Below are 18,163 nucleotides of genomic sequence, written 5' to 3'. Positions count from 1 at the left end.
ACTGCCTGCGGCATCCTAGCGAACCACCTCTCTCCCCAAGCGCTGAAGTGGCGGGAGTACAGGCGGAGGAACCCCCTGGGTCTGGACCGCGTTTCGGGGCTGCCCAGCTTAGCAGGCAGCCTGGATAGGAGGCAGCAAGAGCCTCGCCTGAACCGGGGCAACCCCATCTTTGAGCTCCCTGGCGCTCTCAGCACCAGCCATTTCCACTGCAAGCTGAACGGTGCGCACCGTCTTTCTGCCGGGGGGGTCTTGGGAGGTGACCTTGGGACTCAGGTTCAGCATCCCTTGGGGCCCAGGTTCAGCCTGGATTCATCACTGCTCTGCCTGCTCAGAGCAGGAGGGATGATGCATCTCCTCACAGCAGGACTGGAGGGTTCAAGAAGAAGGTGAAAGTTGCCTCACTGATGGCTGTAATCTGTGTGGAGCTTCCCTTCTTCTCCATGAGGTGAGAGTAGTCAGGTCCAGCTCTGGGCTGGATTGAAGGGAAAAGTGAACGACGCGAGAGCCTGCTCAGACTTCAGGAAGTGCTCCTTGTCTGTCGTTAGCTTGTAATTTGTATCTCACACAGGAGTTCTGCCCCTTGGATATTTCATTCTGTGCCACACAGTGCCTGACCACAGTGCCCCAGCCCTGGAAGTGTGCTGTGTGCTGGGCTATAGTTTTCGTGGAGCAGCTGACAATGCTGAAGTGCTTGATGGGGCTCTATCTTCTCTCCATGCTTTGCCCTTAAGGCCTTCCTTGTCCTCCAGAGCCTGTGCAGGAAGGGCTGACAGAGCAGGCTGCTTTTGACTGAGCCTCCAAGAGTCCTGTGGGGAGAGCAGTGTGGTCTGTCTGTGGGAGGGAGAGCATTCTTCAGGTTAGTCTCCAGTCATGGAGGGAGTTCCTCAAAGCCGTACACCTCACTCTGCAAACCCAAACAGTTTCTCCATCCCTCCAAGGAAAGATGCCTAGCACAGAGCTGGGGAATCAGCCCGATGGAAGTCAAGCACATGGAAGAATTCCTGCGGAAGTCACCCCTTGAAACCAGAGGGCATCTGAGAAGACAGGCTGAAAACATGTAATTTGTTGCCTGTGGATGCCTGTGTGTGACAAGTAGGGATTCTTTCTGTGCTTTAGACCCTGCTTGCTGGAACTATCCACACAGCAGCACAGAGAGTCTGGTGCAGCAAGGTTTTCAATAGCACCAGCCCATGAGAGTGATCCCCCCCAGCTTCTTCCAGAGCCTGTGGGCCCCCAGTCAAGCTGGAGCTGGATATTGGGTGGGCTGTGGGGGTAAGTTGTACAGGCACACATGGCAAACCATTGTTGGGGGAGGAATAAGCCTGCGGCCTTGCTGTCCGAGCAGGTCCAAGATGAAGACTGCTGCTGATGCATGTTGCTTCTGGGAAAAGCAAACAACTTGGAAGAGGCTTTGGTGTGAGGGATGTGGGCTGATCCTTCTCCCCTCTGTCTTGGCCCTGCAGGACAGTCTATGAGGCAACTCCAGCTTACCTACAATGACTTCTTCCCCGACTACTTCTCACTAGCAGAGAAACCTCCCACTGAGTTCTGCCTCTCCCCAGATGGCAACACGGAGTCCATCTCCATCGACCTCCTGCAGAAGAAGGGTGAGTCTGTGCATGTGTCGTGGATGGCAGTGTGGTGTACTGCAGCATAAAGCAAACGTTTGTGCTTCTCTCTCTCTCATCTCACCTGTGTAGACATAATGGCACAAACTTTCCCTGCCCTTTTCCACTGTAGCACTGCAACTCCATGTCCCCTGGACTAACGGCTGTTTCATGCTCCCACCCCAGTCTCTGTATGCAAGGGTAGACCTGTGTATCTCTGTGATGTTGCAGATGTGCTGACCCGAGATCCTGTAATTTAAGTAAAAGGTTTGTTGGGTCCTATGTGATAAGTTATATTAAAGGATGGAAGAAAGGATTCCAAAGAAGGACAAGATATGGCTGTGATGGGACCAATGCTAGAGGCAGGGCTGGGTTTTGGCTGTTTGACAGCTGTCTCATCATCATTTCAGAGGCAGAAGGTTTCCCATGCCTTTGCCAGCTATGTGTTGGTGACTACCAGGTGGCAGCTTTCCCTTCTATTTCAGTTCTGTTCTCGCAGTATACTGGTGCAGATGTCAGATTACGCGCCACCAGATTGTTACTCACAGTCATCACAGAGCTTGCCAAAATGCAAGGCTTCTGCCCTGCCACCCTATGGCATCAAAGCAGCAGAAGACTCATTGCCTTAGATTCCATCTCTGCTGCCTCAAGGGATGGAGTGTGGAGGTGATGGTTCATCTCCCTTGGGAATATTGACAGGTTGTTCTGCTGTCAGGCTGATAGGTGAGTATTGGAACCAGCAGGGACAGATCTGGGCAGGGTTAGGAGAGTCTGTGCGTGTTTCTGGCAGAGAGGGCTTGTGTGTAGACATGGGCTTGAAATGCTCCTGCCTGATTTCTCTGAGAGGTGTTTTGTCAGGGTCTATCCTGGCAACCTGTCTGGCAGCTCTGTGACTTGTTCTTTCCCTCTAGGTCTGGTGAAGGCAATCAACACTGCTGTTGACCTGATTGTGGCTCACTTTGGAACCAGCAGGGATCCAGGGGTGAAGGTATGTCTTACACTCAGCATTCTGAGTGACACGGAGACTATGGAGAAAGATTGCCTGTCCATTCTCTCCCAGTCAAAGGCTACAGGAATCTATCAAAGGCAGTAGTTCCAAGAACAAACCAAACAAAGGTGATGGCATGCCATGCAGCAGCTAGTAAATCTGTGACAATTCCTGCTGCATGGTGCTGGGGATGCTAAAAGAGTACATGTATTTAAAGGAAGATCAGAAAAACACAGGAAAGGGAAATTCACCAGGGTTTACTAAACACGTAAGAGTAATGTCCAGTTTAGACAGTCTCTGAGTTGAAAGTAGTTGTAGGCTGTGAAAGTATTAAGGGCAAATATGATACATGTTTGCTCTGTTTTAAGTCTTTCCTATGTACTTATAACAACTCCTTATAAGAAAGAAAACCAGACCAGCTGAACTTCTGGTCTGATGCAGTGCACCAGCTCTTTTTTCTCACACAGTGGAGATTTGTCTCTCCCTCCTCCAGATGTCGCATGATTTTGGTGTGGCACTGTTGCCAGGGCACAGTGCACTGTCCCTCATCTCTCTGTGTCTCACAGGGCTCAGTAATAATAAAAAACGGCCCATCTGGGGTGTCTGTGCATTCCCTATAGCCCTTACCGTGAACACAGAGTGCATCTGTGGGGCTGTCTGTCTATGGCCTGTGCTCCCCTCATTTCCCATTTCTGGAAGAACACAGAAGTGCATCTAGGTTGTCCCGGGGTGGCTGTCTTTGGTCTCTGCTCCCTTATGTCCCATTTCTGGAATAACACAGAAGCAGAGCAATTTTGCTTCCGCTTGTACCAGGCAGTGTTTTCAGTCCTGTGACACCCATCAGCATGTTTGTGGTGCCTCCTCTCAATGCTGAATGCTCTGTTTCAAGAGGGGGACTCTGGGGCAGCAATGTGACACTACTGGGACATGACAACTCCCCTGGCATGCTGTCCCCAAGGAGAAACCTGACTGGGACAGTTTCCAAACCTATTGAATCTTATCTCAGAGGCCAGAGTAATTTTCCCCTAATTAGGACTGTTGCTGATGCAGAGATTGCTGGGCAACATAACCGGAGCTGTTGAGATTCCTACAGCTTTTTAAAAGACTTCACTGTGAATTCCCTATTTTTACAGTGTTCGTTTGGGGAATAATTGCAACATTCCCTCATTGCTTTAGTTACCAGACCACGCTGTGGTTTTGGCCTTGTGTTCCATTAGGCATCAGTGTGCCAGAGGCTGAACATTCACCTGTCAAAAGGCAGGACCTGCCCCTGCTGTTGCTGTGCTCAGTGGATCTGACGGGATTATTCCTGAGCCAGAAGTTCAGTTTCAGTTCAGGGCTTTTGTGGGCATGAGCCAACTGGTCAGTCTAATTCCAGCTCAGCTGGTAAAATCTGTGCCCTGAGCACCATTTTCTGATCCATTGGGAAAGACCCCTCGGCAGCTCAAAGACTGTATGCAGCAGAACGTGTCCTTGCTCTGCTGGTGCTGGGCTTTTACACGCTTCCTCACCTCAACCTGAGCTCTGTCCATCCATTTTGCCCTCACCCTGTTTATTTATAGTAATCCCTAGGAATTATAGCTTGACGTGTCATTGAGTTAAGTGTTCCTTAACCCTTGGTGCTGGTAGTTACTATGTGGCTTGCTGCTTCCTGCTCCAAAATTAGCAACAAGAAAATGTACAGCAGCAGAAAAATCCCCTGCTCCTTTCTTCCTCCAGCAGGACAGCCTTGTTAAACCTTTTGACAGAACCAGGCATCCCTTTTAATTGGGATATCCTCTTCCCTAACTAGGAGGTTTTTTTCCCAAGCTGTTGCTTCTTCCCAGACTGGGAAGGACCTTGCAGAGAGCAGTCCAGAGCTGGTGTATGAGGCACTGGGGTGAAGTGGAAGACCCTGAATGTTCAAGGAGCTACTGAGCCTGGATGTTGCTTACTGGGTATCTGTAGTAGACACGTGGGGCTGAACTGTTTCCATGCATCTGTACCTTGAGAGAAGTTACCAACACTTTCCCTGTCGCCTGTTGTCCATTAGGCCAAACTTGGGAACAGCTCTGTGAGCCCCAACGTGGGGCATCTCATCCTGAAATACCTGTGCCCTGCTGTTCGGGACATTCTGAGTGATGGGCTCAAGGCTTACGTCCTGGACATGATCATCGGCCAGAGGAGAAACATCCCCTGGAGTGTGGTGGAGGCATCCACCCAGCTCGGTATGGATCTTGTGCAGCAGTGCCTGCAGCTCTGTGGCAGTTCTGTGTTGTTGCTGGGAGGTGCTGGGAGAGATTGGCTATGAGGATGAGAGTGCAGACTAATACCCATTTCCCTGCATGGAACAGGGTGCTCATTCACCTTCTCTTGCAAGACAGGAGAGACACTGCTCTAATCTGCCCAAGTATTTATTGTCATTTGCCCTGAAATTTCCAAGTTCTCATACAGCAGGCCAAATCAATTAAAAAAAAATAAACAAACCCCCGAAATTAATGTCACACTCATTTCTGTGTCATACTGAGAAGCCTCTTAGCCTGATTGTGGCAAATCTACAGCTCTGGGGTTATCTCTATGATTGCAGACACATCAAATTATAAGCACCTGCCACAGTATTCTGTTTACGTGCTGATTTTGAGCCAATGACCATGATTGTCTCTGAAATGTGGGAGGCAGGTCCTTGTGATACTGAAGCTCTCCCAGTGTTTTGGAGTTTGGGACAGACCACAGCCGTCTCCCAGGTGGGGTGTAAATGTTGGGATGGAGTGAGTTCACGTGGGCATTTGGCAGAGAGGGAATGCACACACAGACATGGGCACCCAGACAATGTCTGTCTTGCCTTGGTGCTCCTTCTGGTGGTGCCGTTTTGGCTTTGCTGACCACAGCTAATCTCAACAATTTGCTTCTCTCCACAGGCCCCTCTACCAAGTTGCTGCACAGCCTCTATAGCAAGATCAGCCAGTACACGGAGCTCACCAACCACACGATGAGGTTCAACGCCTTCATCTTCGGCCTCCTCAAGTAAGCAGGACCCCAGGGCTGGCTGCATGTCCCTGCCTAGGGCTGGCAGCAGCTGCTGCTCCTTGACTGCTGGCAGCCACAGTTGACTGTGAAAAAAACTTCAGAATATGGAAAGCCACTTCCCAGAAGTACGTGAGGGAAGGAAGAAGCCTCAGGGAGGCTTCAGGGAACTTCCCTTTGAGGCTCAGGGAACTCCATATGGATCAAAACCTCCCCTACAGGTCAGGACTGAGAAGGGGTGGCTGTAGCCAACTGAAGAACATTGTTAGCTTGTTTTAGCCCCAGGACATTAGGTGGGAAGCGACTGTCTGTCCAGCTTCATGCAAGGTTAGACATACTATATGAATAAATCATGGAAATTCTTGTTTAGACCACTGTTTCCTGGAGCTGCAGTGCATCCCAGGATGTGAGGCCTTGTAGGAGGAATTGCCCTGGCCCGGGACTCAGGGCTGGTCCTTCCAGTTTGGATAAGGAGTACTCAGTGTTAAACAGGGGAAGGCAGCAATGCCTTTTTGTGTGTGAAGGGATGAGTGCTGCTAGGATGGTGTTTCCCTGCTCCTCTCCAGTGGTCAGCAAGACCTCTGGCAGTGGCAGCATAGTCCCCAAGATTTCCAAATACTGGAGAATCCCCAGGAGCAGGAACAAGGTCTGCCCTGTTGTCCCCACACAGGGTGGCCCAGTTCTCCCCTTCTGGCACAGGATATGAGTGTATTTTGGGCCAAGTCATCAGCAGTGGTCTTAGGTTTATAGATGATTTGCCTCTTCCATGGAAGCCTCTTCTCAGCAAAGCAAAGATCTGCCAAGGACACAGGAGCAAAATAGTGAGGAACCTTGCTGGAAACATGTTTGTTAGACATTACTGTTGCACATGTAAAGCTGGCTGGATGTTCTGTGGTAGACTGGGTGTTTGGGATCAGTGCATGCTGATGGGACTGACCAGCTGTCCTTTCCCTAGGTCTGGAGGTTCACAGGCTCATGCTGTGTAAATGCTGTTTTCTAGCCACACTTCTTTTGTAGAACGAGAATGAATTGGGTGGATTGATTTTCACTGTTTTAACTTACCCTGTTTTTTTTTCCATTCCTGCAGTATCCGATCCTTGGAGTTCTGGTTCAACCACCTCTACAACCATGAAGGTAAGATCCTGAGGGCTGTGGGCTGCAGTGGGAGCAAAACTCTGCACAGTGGAATGGAATGGAAATATGTTTCTCTTGTTGCTCTCAGCTTGGGCTGCTTTTCTCTAAGCTGAAGAACTAGGTTATACACAGCCTCCATGCACCAGGGATGTCCCAGGTGGAAGTCCAAGCTCCATGCAGCTCCTTCCACCTGAGCCTGGACATCCATTCACCTTATCAGCTGCAGCTGGATAGCCTTCCCAAGGCTATCACCTCCAGTGCAGGTCTCTCAGTCCATCTGCAGGAGACCAGATCTAACCCTCCCCAAACTTCTGTGTTCCATGCCCAGTGCTGAGAGTTCTGTATGCCTGGAGATGTGCACACTTAGCTGAAATCCTTCAGGCATGGGAAGTAGAAATGGAAAGGATAACCTCCTGACAGACAAAAAGCGGATTTTATTGAATGTATTTGTTTTATGTCAGAATAGACTAGACCAGACTAGAATAAAATACAATTAGACCTAAGCCTGTTCTGTTTTTCTGGAGCAGAAGACAATCACCTTCATTAAGAGCTAGAATTGTGAACAAAAGCTGGGGCTGTCAGGATGATGAGAGCTAGGCAAAGGGGTTGGAGATAGGGTGCAGGTCCTGCCTGTAGTGTAAGTTTGTTATCCCAGTGGGGCCAAATGGCCACAAATTCCATTTTCAGCTCTCTCCCTGAGAGTGAGAGCTGATAATAAAGGAGGATGGAGGGGCAGTGCAGTTGTGGTCAAATCAAGGGAAGAATGAATGCTACAAGTAGAAATGCTAGTCCATTCTCTGCTAAGATCCACAGTTCAGCCCAGACAGGTCCCTGGAAAGACTGTATTCAGCTGTCCCTGAGACCTCTATCTGCAGGGTACTGGTGGTAGTGGTCAGATCTGCAGCTCCCTGTTCACTTCAAGAAGTTTAAAAAAATAATTTTAACGTCATCCTTTGATGCTCTTTATTCCCATCCTATTTCCATGGAAGAGGTCATCCAGGTGGTTAGTCTGCCAGGCAGGTGCTGGCTGCAGGCACAACTGGAAAGCAGTATTTGGGCTAGTTTGCTGAGAGCACACAGAGCATCTGGTGCTCCCTGACCCAGGCCTGAGCCTTACACTGCCACCACAGCTCTGACCGAAAACTAGTGTCCAACGCCTTTCCCCATAGCTTCAGCAGCTTGGCAGTGTTGGGAAGAGCCTCTCCTCTGATTCATGTCTCTGCCCTACAGATATCATCCTGGCACACTACCAGCCAGTGGGTTTCTTGTGCCTGTCTCACAGCGTGTGCCAGCCTCTTTTTGAGGAGCTCCTGCTCCTGCTCCAGCCTCTCTCTCTGCTGCCCTTCAACCTAGACCTCCTCTTCGAGCACCACCTGATGCAGATGGGCAAAGAGCAGCAGCAGCAAAAGGAGTTGCTGCGGGTGAAGCAGGACCTGCTGCTGTCCGTGCACTCCACCCTGCAGCTGATGCGGACGCGGGGCAGCAGCGAAGATCCCGACGGCTGCAGCACCGCCCCTGAGGCATGCCAGGGGGGTGCCAGAGATGGTGACATCTCACCAGGGCACAGCCCACAGCAAGCTGTGAGTGAGAAAAGAGTCAAGGGAGTGGGGGCCTCCTGTGGAGATGGTGACAGGGAGGAAGAGCGGAGTAAGATGCGAGAGAGCACGTGGGAGAGGAAGAAGGACAAGCAGGCAGGATGGTGGTACCAGCTCATGCAGACCTCTCAGATTTACATAGAGGGATCAGCTGAAGGGTCAAAGTTCATCCGCTCTGAGAGGAAGAAAGCTGCTTTGAATACTGCACCCAAGTCAGTGGAGACCCACAAGGCACCACCTCCCCGAGAAGGAGTGGTGGAGGGCGCAGAGGCTTGTCCCATTTCTGAGGGTGCCTTGGAGGAGAGGCCCAAGGCTGCCAGTAAGCCAAGTCCTGAAGCCGTGGAAGAGCCCCTAGAAAAGCCCCAGCAGGTTGTGGTCAGCGAAGAGGTGAAGGAACGGAGCTGGCCCTTCTGGATGGGCAGCCCCCCAGACTCGGTGCTTTCAGAGCTGAAGCGCAGCAAGGAGAAGGAGACTGGAACTCAGCAAAGAGTGGGAGCAGCAGCAGCAGCCCCTCAAGAGGACAGCAGCACCAGTGCATCAGAGGGCAGCCAGGCCATCAAGTGGGGACACTTGTTTGGGTCCAGGAAGGTACAAAAAGAGCCCAGGCAACCGAACAGGTAAGGGCAGGGGTGGTTTGGGGCTGAGGAGGGCTGGTTAACCTGAAGTGCAGCAGTGCAGTGGAAGTCAGGCCAGTAGCTGATTGCTGGGCTACACCATGGTGGTACCTCAGGGGTCTGTCACCCGTGCTTAGCCCTGCCAGCCTGCCTGAATTCTTGGCACACCCTTGCTCAGTCCACCTCATGGGCCTTCCTCTTCTGCCTGAGCTCTACCACTGCCTTCAGTCCTAAATCCCCTCTCCAGGGGAAGGACTGCTGCTACATGGCCCCATTGTCACCTCATCCCTCCCAAAAACACATATTGAGAACAGAATATGGAGTTATCCGTGTTGATCACAAGTAAGGAAGAGGTGTGAAGTTGCCCTCAGTAGCTGTGAGATCCCTGCACCGCCTCTCCATCTACACACCCTTACTGCTCCTGAAAATGTCCACTGGAAATGTCCTTCTCAGTGTAGGCTGTGGTGTGTCTGGAGGATGCTGAGCCCTTCCCACCAGGAGATTGCCTGGGGACCACAGTGCACTTTGTGCATGAAGCCAAACCTCTAAGGCATGGCCTTGCCATGAGAGTGACTGCTCCATTCCCCCGGCGACGCTTCCATGACGCTGACTGCTTCTCTTTCCTCCTTCCAGGCTGCCCTCCGGCTGGCTGAGCTTGGATAAGTCCGTGTTCCAGCTGGTGGCCCAGACAGTTGGGGCGAGCATGTGGCGTGAAGCAGCCCCTGAGCCAGACCCCCCGCAGCCAGAGACACCCGAGGTGCCCACCGCGGCACTGCCAGCCCGGGGGATGTCTCCCCACCCTACCTGGTGAGTGACACCAAGTGGCCATCCTGCGGGTGCTGGGATATGGCAGGCTGGGGGTGGCACGCTGTTTTCCTGGCTCCCTTTTGTAGATGTGGACCAGGGCTGGTTGGGGGCAGTGATGCATTTTGTTCATCCATCCAGTGCAACTCTGCAGTCTGCGGGTGAGGGGGGAGCTGGGAGGCAGCTGGGAGCCTGGCTGGGGAGGGAGGCAGGGCATGTTTTCCTCCTTCATCTCTGCCTCTGGTCATCCTGAGTGGGATGAGCATCCTGTGGTGAGCTAACCCTTCTCTCCCTCTGCCTGCAGTGAGGTGAAAGCTCTTTGCCATCATATTGCCACTGAGGCAGGACAACTGAGCTTCAACAAAGGGGATATTCTGCAGGTCATCTCCAAGGTGGATGGTGACTGGCTGCAGTGCAGCCTTGGCTCTGAGAAGGGACTGGTGCCCATCATGTATGTCACCCACCCGGAGGATGAGGACTATTGACACGTCTGGGAGGCCAAGCACAGTTCTGTGGGCTGCTGAGGCTCCTCTGGGGTAGCCCACCCTGCCAGAGGAACAAACACAGCTTCTTGCTAGTTTCTTACCTTTCTTGCCATTACAGAATACAGTAACCGTAGGTGGTTCCTTCTTGCTCCTCCCTGTGCAGCTGCCAAAGGCCAACTCGGCCCCCTGGGGTCCTCTGCGAGCTGCACCTCATATCGCCAAGCATCGCCATGCATGCAGCCACACCAGGGACCGCCTGACCCCCCCCTCCACCCCACACTGTCTCCAGCACCCACAGATCATGGACTCCTACATTACAGGAACCCAAGCAGCGCTGCCCCACTGCCCAGCTGTTTTATGCTCGAGGGTGCAGGATGATAGCTGTGCCCTTCCCAGGGGTGGCAGCCTACTGCATCCCTGGCATCCTTAGCCGCAGGGTGGGAGCACCGTGCATTGGCAAGGTCTCTGCAAGGCTGGGCTGATGGGTTCTGTTGTGGTTTGATGGGGGTAGACTCCCCCGTGCTGGAGCATCCCTGTCCTAATAAGTTGTTGTACCACCTGGTACAGCCTGGTGGGTTGTACCAGGACAAGTGGCCTGGCAGTGCCACACTGCAGGGCTGGGGCTGTGCCTGGCCACAGGCAGGGGAGGGGGACGGGATATGTGTGTGTGTGTGTGTGGAGCAGAGGGGTGTGGGGGGTTGTGAGGAAGGCGTGTGGATGTTAGTGTTAGTAGGTCTGGGATGGGTAGTGCCACCCTGTGCAGAGATGGGTGCTTTGGGCAGTGGCCCCATGGCCTTCACACTGAGCAGGGAGCCAGTGCCTGGGAAGCCCTGGGATACTCATTGGAGGGGGTTGGAGGGGAGGGGATGAGGGCAGGGTCCCTGACTGGTCTAGGGATGTTGGGGGCAGTGCTCCCAGCAGGTAGATCGGGTGGTGCTCCCAGAGGGAGTTGGGGAGCCTGGGGAGGGAGGGGTGGTGCTCCCCTTGGCACAGGGTTTCTGGTCTTGCTGAGCAGTGCCATGGGGTGGGGGGGATAAGTGTTGTGCACAAGCACAAGGGGATACTGGAGGTCCTGGGGTCCTTGGTAGAGGCAATGCCAGTCAACCCCTTCCTTGCCATGTTCATGCCGCCTGCTGTAGTGGGGATCTTCACCTGCCTGTCAGGTGGGGAACAGTGTTAATGAAAGGCCATGCCAGTATTTGGTGCCTTGGCCGGGTTGACGCTGTTCACAGCATCGTGCCTGGGCTGGCTTCACCATGGCAAGGGGCCCTGGTCTTGCTAGGTTACCTCCTGCTTGTACATTGCTTAGCGGACGTTGCACCATATTTAATTTGTATTTCCCTGTTAGAATGAGGTGTCTCGCCTTTATTTATTTCTTTATTTATGATGCATATTAATAAAAAAGGTGCTGATTGAGCTCCCTGCTACCCAGCCTTGTGATTTCAGCGCCTCCCTGGGGCGGGTCTGAGGGTTACCTGGGGCACTGCACTGCAGGCTTTGTCCTGCCTCCACCATAGCCAACACCAGGCCCTTCAGGAGGAGATAGGTTGCCCCCAGGGATGAGACCTGTCAGTGCAGGCTTGAGGGGTGTGGGAGGCTGATGATATGTCTTGGGGAGGTAACACTCTTTGGGGTTCCTTGTGTGTGCTTGCAGGGACCCAGGCAGGTTCTAGACAGGAGTTCACACCATTTCAGTCTGGCATCTCCTTCTCCAGGAGCATGGGAAGGTGAAGGTAAAAGAAGGGTTGTGGGGCTGGGACCCATAGCCTCGCACAGCCTGGCCATGATTTTCAGTGGCTGTGGGTCACTCACAAGGAGGGGCTGCAGAGCTTTTAAACTTTGACTCACACAGACATTGGACCTTCAAGTCCACTATGAACCCACACCTTCTCTTTACATCTCAGTAGTTCCAAGGAGAACAAGAAAGCTCTGCTTGAGGCTCCAGCCTTTGCTGCAAGGACACCTCACTGGAGTTTGCTTCATCCGTGTGGACAAGTGATCTGCAGTGGTGGAGCGAGTCAAAACAGCTGAAAAAAAAATCCGCAAATGAAGCAGTGTAAACCCCTGGCCTGGCCTGAAGAAGCACAGAGCAGCCAGGGCTTCTGTATGGGCTGCTTTGATAATGTCTCAGAGTGGGCAGTGGTCACAGCCATTTACAAATTGCAGGGAGCCAGACAGTTCTCCCCACGTGCACTGGCTGGGCCAAATGGGGAAGGGGACCATGTGCTGGCAAACAGCCCCGTGGGGTGCTGAGTCAGCCCCAGGCAGGAAAGGGGATTTCCAGCTGCCTGCACCACCAGCACTGGATTTAGGATTGCTGCTATGGGGCTTGCAGCTGCTGAGGTCTTCTTTGTGGTTCATCTGGCTAAAATCAAGCACGTCCAGGTGGGTGGCCATCAGATGGCCTGTGCCAATCAGGAACTGGCCACGGGGCACAAAGGCTGTGAAGCCTGTGAGGCTGGAAGCACACAGTAGTGTGTATGGGGCAGTGGGACAGTATGGGACAGTACTGAAGCATGGTGGCTCTGCTGGTGGCCTGGTCCCAGAGGGTCAGCTGTAGGATCCTGATGGGATCCATGAGCACAGCTGGGAAGAGGAGACACTGGATGTCTGCAGGTACCCATTGTGGGTGCTCTTGCTCTCTGTGGACACTGCTGGCCAGATCCCTCAGCTGCTCTGAGTTGGCACTTGATAGCAGGCTCCACTGGGGAGGATATCCCTGGGGTCCTCGGCCACAGCTGGGACACTTGCTGGCTCTGGGTGGGAGACCTTTGCCCCCAGGATGGATAGCAGGGCAGAAGTGGCTTCAACTCTCTCTCCTATCTCCTCCAACAGTCAGAGAAGTTCACCTGTGTCTGCTACAGTTTCTCTGTTGGTAAGTGGCTCCTGACTCCCACTAACTGAGCCTCTCTCCCACATACTTTCTTTTCCCAAACAGGTTACTTCCCATAGAGAGAAGCTGGCCCAGCACAGGAGCCTTTGGGTCTCATACAGGGCAGAAGAAACTTTTGTTTTCCACGCATGGGCTGATCTTCCATCTAAGGAGAAACCTAAACCAATACACACAGCTCCACATTTGCACACAGCCTTTGCCATCGCTGGGGCCATTGGCAGCATGAGGTCCGGGCTGTGGCACCCACTCCTGGCTATGTGTTTTGGAACTGACCCTGGCATGGGCAGGGAAGTTCAGTCAGGCCTCACCTCAGGGAGCTCAGCTCCCTCTGGCACCCCTTCAGCTGGGACACAGCAGCAGAAAAGTGGGTGGTGATGGAGAGAGGAATGGGTGTTGGCACACAGCTCTGTGAGAACCTCCAGAGGAGATGGGAGCCGGTAAGATGGTCATGCTGCCTGCGTGACCCCTCCTGGGCACTTTCCTGGTCCTAAACACAGCAACCCCTCACCACCTAACCATGCAGGTCGTTGACCTTGTTACTGCACTAGCTAAAGTCCCTTTCAACCTCCTGGTGACAGGCTGCCTGCCAGGGCCATCTCCACATCCTCCTGCCTTCTGTAAGCACAGGGCAGAGCAGTCAGCAACCCCAGCACCAGTGCCCAACCCAGCATCAGTGCCCACCTCACATGTCCTGAGGTGCAGAGCGAGGCCAGGGGGAGCTCTGGACCAGCACCAAGATGCATGTCCAGTTCTGCCTGTCTCATGTCACCTGCCTCATGTCACTTCTCTCACGTCACCTGAGCAGCAGCCGTGTCCTACTCTCCTGCTCCTTGCAGGCAACTCAGAGCTGCTGCTTAACGAGGTCGCTCCTGGCTTCCGTGCAGATCTCAAAGTAAGCCTTAGCAAAGAGGTGCTGGGGTCTGTGGAAGATTCATCAGAGATTCATCATATGGGAAGCAAAGAGGAGCCCAGTTTCACAGTACAGGATTCTGCTTTGGAGTGTGAGGGGGAAAAACACACACGACTATGGGACCCAGTGCTGGGAGGGGTGAAGTCGTGGGGTGGCAGCATGGCTGGGGCAGATTAAGGGTGCAGTGGGAGTCCAGATGTGCATGACAATCTGAGGGACATGTGCCAGCTAAGAGGGGGCACTGCTGATACCAAGTGCTAGGGGGTCCTGGGAAGTCCCCTTGGACCTTCTCTGCCCAGGTCATCAGGACCTGTCTCATTTTCAGAGCAAAGACTGTGACCATGGACCCTGGATGCCTGTCAGTGCTGAAACAACTCTGGCAGCTCTCAGAGGCTGCTGCAGGAGACTGGGAAAGAAGGAGGCACCTGAGCACCAGCAAACTGCCAAGCTGCTTTCAGGATAGGCTGGGGGAGCTGGGATGGGAATGCACATTTTGGCAGGACAGATAGAGAGAGATGGGACAGGGATGCACAAAGAGTCAGGATAGGCAGCCTCAGGGGTCTACAGCCACAGCAAGAGAGCTGCTTTCAGACAGGGAGCACTGTGCCTGAGCCAGGATGCCATGAACAGTTAGACCCACAAACCCTGCCAGGCAGAAAGAACTGAATGCTAAGAGTGTCTCATTAAGCAGACTCTGTAGCAGCCAGCATCAGGCCTAGCAGAGGAGTGTGACAGTCACATCACCATGACTGTGAGGCATCTGACAGAGAACAAAGGAGGTACTGCATTAACATGGCAGCTTTTCAAAATATCTGCTGGAACTGACCCTTCTCTTTGCAAAGATTTCAGGCAGCACCAACTTTGAGGGCAGCAGAGGGACAGACATCTGTGCAAGGGAGCATGGGGGCAAGTGGGAACACGTGTCCAGTGTAAAGGCCTGATACATACTGGAGGAGAGAAGGGAATGCCTTTCCTTCCCATGCCCCTCCTGACAGCCAGATCCCATGCTCAGACTGCAAGTGTTTAGCAGGCAGTGACACACACAAATCATAGAATTAAAGAGTGGTTTGGGTTGCAAGGGACCTTAAAGATTATCTAGTTCCACTCTCCCCCTATTATGGGCAGGGATGCCAACCACTAGACCAAGCCTGGCGCTGAACATTTGAAATCCCACAAGGCTCCATGCAGCAGCTGTGCCATGGTGGGCAGGGGCTGCCAGCCTGGGGATGGGCATGCAGGTGACTCTGACACCTCTGTGACCACTGTTTTGTGGACATCAAACCAAGTATGACCTTGTGTTTACCCCTGAGACCTTTTTGGGAGCTCCAAACAGCTGCACATCCAGCTTTTAGGTCAGCCCAACTGTAGCCTAGCCTGGGAACAGGCCAGCTCCCTGCACTGCAGCTGTCCCAGCCCAGGGTCACAGAAGCTGCTTCCCAGGTCCCTGGCTGATGTGACCCCACTCTTGGCAGTAGGACAGGAGTGCTGAGGCTGGACCAGGCACTAGGACACTGCCTGATTCCCTTTCTCGTGGAGGAAGGACAGTGCTGGTGCTGTGGCACCATCCTGGGACTCAGCACTGAAATCGGCACCTGCCATGTGGATTTCCTTGCTTGGCACCTTCACTGACTCCCCCTCTGCCTCAGTGCCCACAGCTGTACAGTGAAACCCACAAGGTTTCCTCTGAATGAACTTTAGTGTCAGCAGTGCCCACAAGCGACTTTCATGGCCCAGCGCCCCTGTCTCCCCTCGCTGCAGTGCTCATGGGGTGAGGGCCAGTCTGCATGTCAGCAGCTGCGTGTGGTCCACGGGGAGAGTTAGGGGAGGACTGGCAAGCCAGAGAGCACTGTGCTCCTGGAGAGCACTGTGCAGGGGAGTTGCATGTGTGACTGCAAGCTCTGACTTCCAGCTGCAGGGAGAAGCCCTTTCTCCGAGGTGTGGCCACAGTGATGGGGTCCCTGTTTTAGAAGAGGATGCAGAACTCTTTGCACCACAGATACACCTTTGGGAACAGGAATCCCAAATAAAAGGGGCAGGTCGTAGTACTGTTGTTGGTGGTCTTCAAGCACCCTGATGGGTGCTTTGCAATACTAGGCAGGGGCAAGCAAGATGTCAGTGTATGGCTCCTCCACAAACCCCACGAGACTTGGGGGAAGATGGGGAACTGAGCTCTGTACAGGAATGGGCTAAGCATGTTTCCAGAAAGGGATTGCCCACTGGTGACAGCCAGCTGGCTTTGTTTCCATGACCCTGTGCAATTACCAAAGATTGAAAAGTCCAGGGGCATCTTGTTCAGCTGCAGAAAGGGGAAATATGTGGAAATGAGGAAACTCAGATGAAACGGAGCTAAGAAAAACAGCAGTCACATAGTGTCCAGCAAGCTTGCAAAGATTTAAGGCAGCCTTTCAGGGTTCCTGGTATCAAAAGATAGAAAGAAACCAGCAGGAATCACCACCAGGTCCAGAGGTTATTCAAAACAGAGACGTTCCTTCAAAGAGAAGAAGTCATGTCTAGATGACAAAAATAGTATAAGTCAGGTAAGATGTAAAAGCTTGACAAGACAAACAAAAAAGAGAGCAGAAAACAGCCTCTAGAAGCAGGCAGTAGCCCTTTTTGCCAGCACTTAAAGAGCTGCCAGAATGTCTGTAGGGTCAACAGGAGAGCATGTCCTCACAGCGGAGCAGTCACGTCCCCCAGGGTGACACGGTTGCTCCTAAATGTGGCTCAAATGCCAGCACACTGCGAGGTTTGGGGCAAAAAGGGACACATGCAGGGCAGCGTGCCTGGACCCTGGCATCACACCTGCTGAAATCCAGCCTGCCCACCCTCCCAGCTGTGCCAGTTCTTCTGGGTGCAGCTGTCTTTGTGGCTTTCGATTTGCCTGGTGTGACCAGAACAGACAGCTGTTGGACCCGCTGGGGAAGGTAAAACTTGTTTGCAACACCCTTCCATCCCCGGGTTACACTCAAGGCTGAATTTTTCCAATGTAGAGAAAGGGGAAGTGCAAAGAATGAGAGAGCCAGAGAGCAAGAGAGTGAGAAAGCTTCCTGGCAACTGCTCGGGTCACTTCCTCCATGGCTTTTGAGGTTTCACATGAGGCAATGAAGAGTTTTTGGAGAAGGCAGATACTGTTAACATCGGAGGTGACAACCATCATGCTGGGAGTGGTGCAGAGACTGGGGATGTGATTTTTTTTCAGTATTTTTTAATTTATGAAATTTTCCTACTCCTTTTCCAAAGATCCTCGAAATGAAAACCATATGCCTACTGACAGAGTTTGCTTTTGCAGCTTTTTAATTTTTTTCTTGAAAGATCCAGAAGCATGAAGGGGCACGGAGAGTTGATGTCTTAGTTGCTGGAGACAGAGCAGCAGTTGCTTCCCCCCACCCTACAAATCTTGCAGGTAGTTGAGCTGGAGCACAGCTACCTCCCAGGTACCTTGCAGGCTGTGCCCTGCTGTGATGCCAGAGTCCTGACTGTGCGCTTCTGCCCCAGGGCACTTCTGCCAGGACAAGTGTCTTGGAGTACACAGACAAGGGATAGGAGGCTGAGACTGCCTTTTCTGAGCACAGCAGGGCACAAGGAAGGTGGCTGGGCAGTTTCCAGCTCTCTTCCTGAGAGGTAAAAGACTGCTGGAGTATCTGCGTTCAAGCACATCCTGTAACTCTTGGGGGGGGGGAATTAAAAAAGAAAAGATAAACCAAAACTTTTACCATCTTTTGCTCAGGGTTAAATTTTTGAGGTGGCAGGACAGAGTGTATTTTGGAGAGGGTTGCCCTGCACTGACCTGCTTGATGCTGCTGAATAAAGATGTTACAGCATGTGCAAATCAACAGAAAGTAGAGCCTGAGTACCTGGCACAGGAGTACCTGTCCTTGCTGAAGAGCATAAGAGCCATCACAGGGCTGCAGCTTGGATGTAGAGCTTCAGAAAAGACTTCAGGACTTGTTTTAATCCCAGTTGTTTCAGCTGGCATGAGGGCCAAGGACATCCAGCAAGGGCTCATAGGTGGCTGAGTGAAGCACAAATTCATGAATCCTACCCCACACCACTTCTGATGATCAGATCTGCTGCTATGGCCAGTGCCACCAGCCTCCAGCTGCACAGACAATCTCCCCAGCAGTCCCTTT

The 18,163-nt window shown here is 52.7% G+C and overlaps 1 protein-coding gene across 6 annotated transcripts in view; it reads left to right on the top strand.

The window, feature by feature from the left end:
- Positions 1-11,646, top strand: part of RUSC2 (RUN and SH3 domain containing 2) — a 59,556-nt gene extending 47,910 nt beyond the window's left edge. For 5 of the 6 annotated variants that reach the window (XM_050329569.1, XM_050329572.1, XM_050329571.1 and 2 more), the window contains 9 exons: positions 20-220; positions 1,464-1,607; positions 2,519-2,595; positions 4,628-4,802; positions 5,493-5,598; positions 6,686-6,732; positions 7,963-8,944; positions 9,575-9,748; positions 10,050-11,646. In XM_050329569.1, the coding sequence (XP_050185526.1) occupies positions 20-220; positions 1,464-1,607; positions 2,519-2,595; positions 4,628-4,802; positions 5,493-5,598; positions 6,686-6,732; positions 7,963-8,944; positions 9,575-9,748; positions 10,050-10,230 (2,087 nt within the window). In that variant the 3' untranslated portion in view covers positions 10,231-11,646. The remainder of the gene's footprint in view (positions 1-19; positions 221-1,463; positions 1,608-2,518; positions 2,596-4,627; positions 4,803-5,492; positions 5,599-6,685; positions 6,733-7,962; positions 8,945-9,574; positions 9,749-10,049) is intronic. The other variant, XM_050329573.1, reaches the window with a different exon arrangement.
- Positions 11,647-18,163: the final 6,517 nt, after the last annotated feature.

Source organism: Myiozetetes cayanensis, unplaced genomic scaffold (genome assembly GCF_022539395.1).
Source record: "Myiozetetes cayanensis isolate MyiCay16 unplaced genomic scaffold, myiCay2020 scf4, whole genome shotgun sequence".
Taxonomy (NCBI): domain Eukaryota; kingdom Metazoa; phylum Chordata; class Aves; order Passeriformes; family Tyrannidae; genus Myiozetetes; species Myiozetetes cayanensis.
The sequence above is the reverse complement of the archived record's forward strand: the minus strand, read 5'-3'. Positions and strand labels throughout refer to the sequence as shown.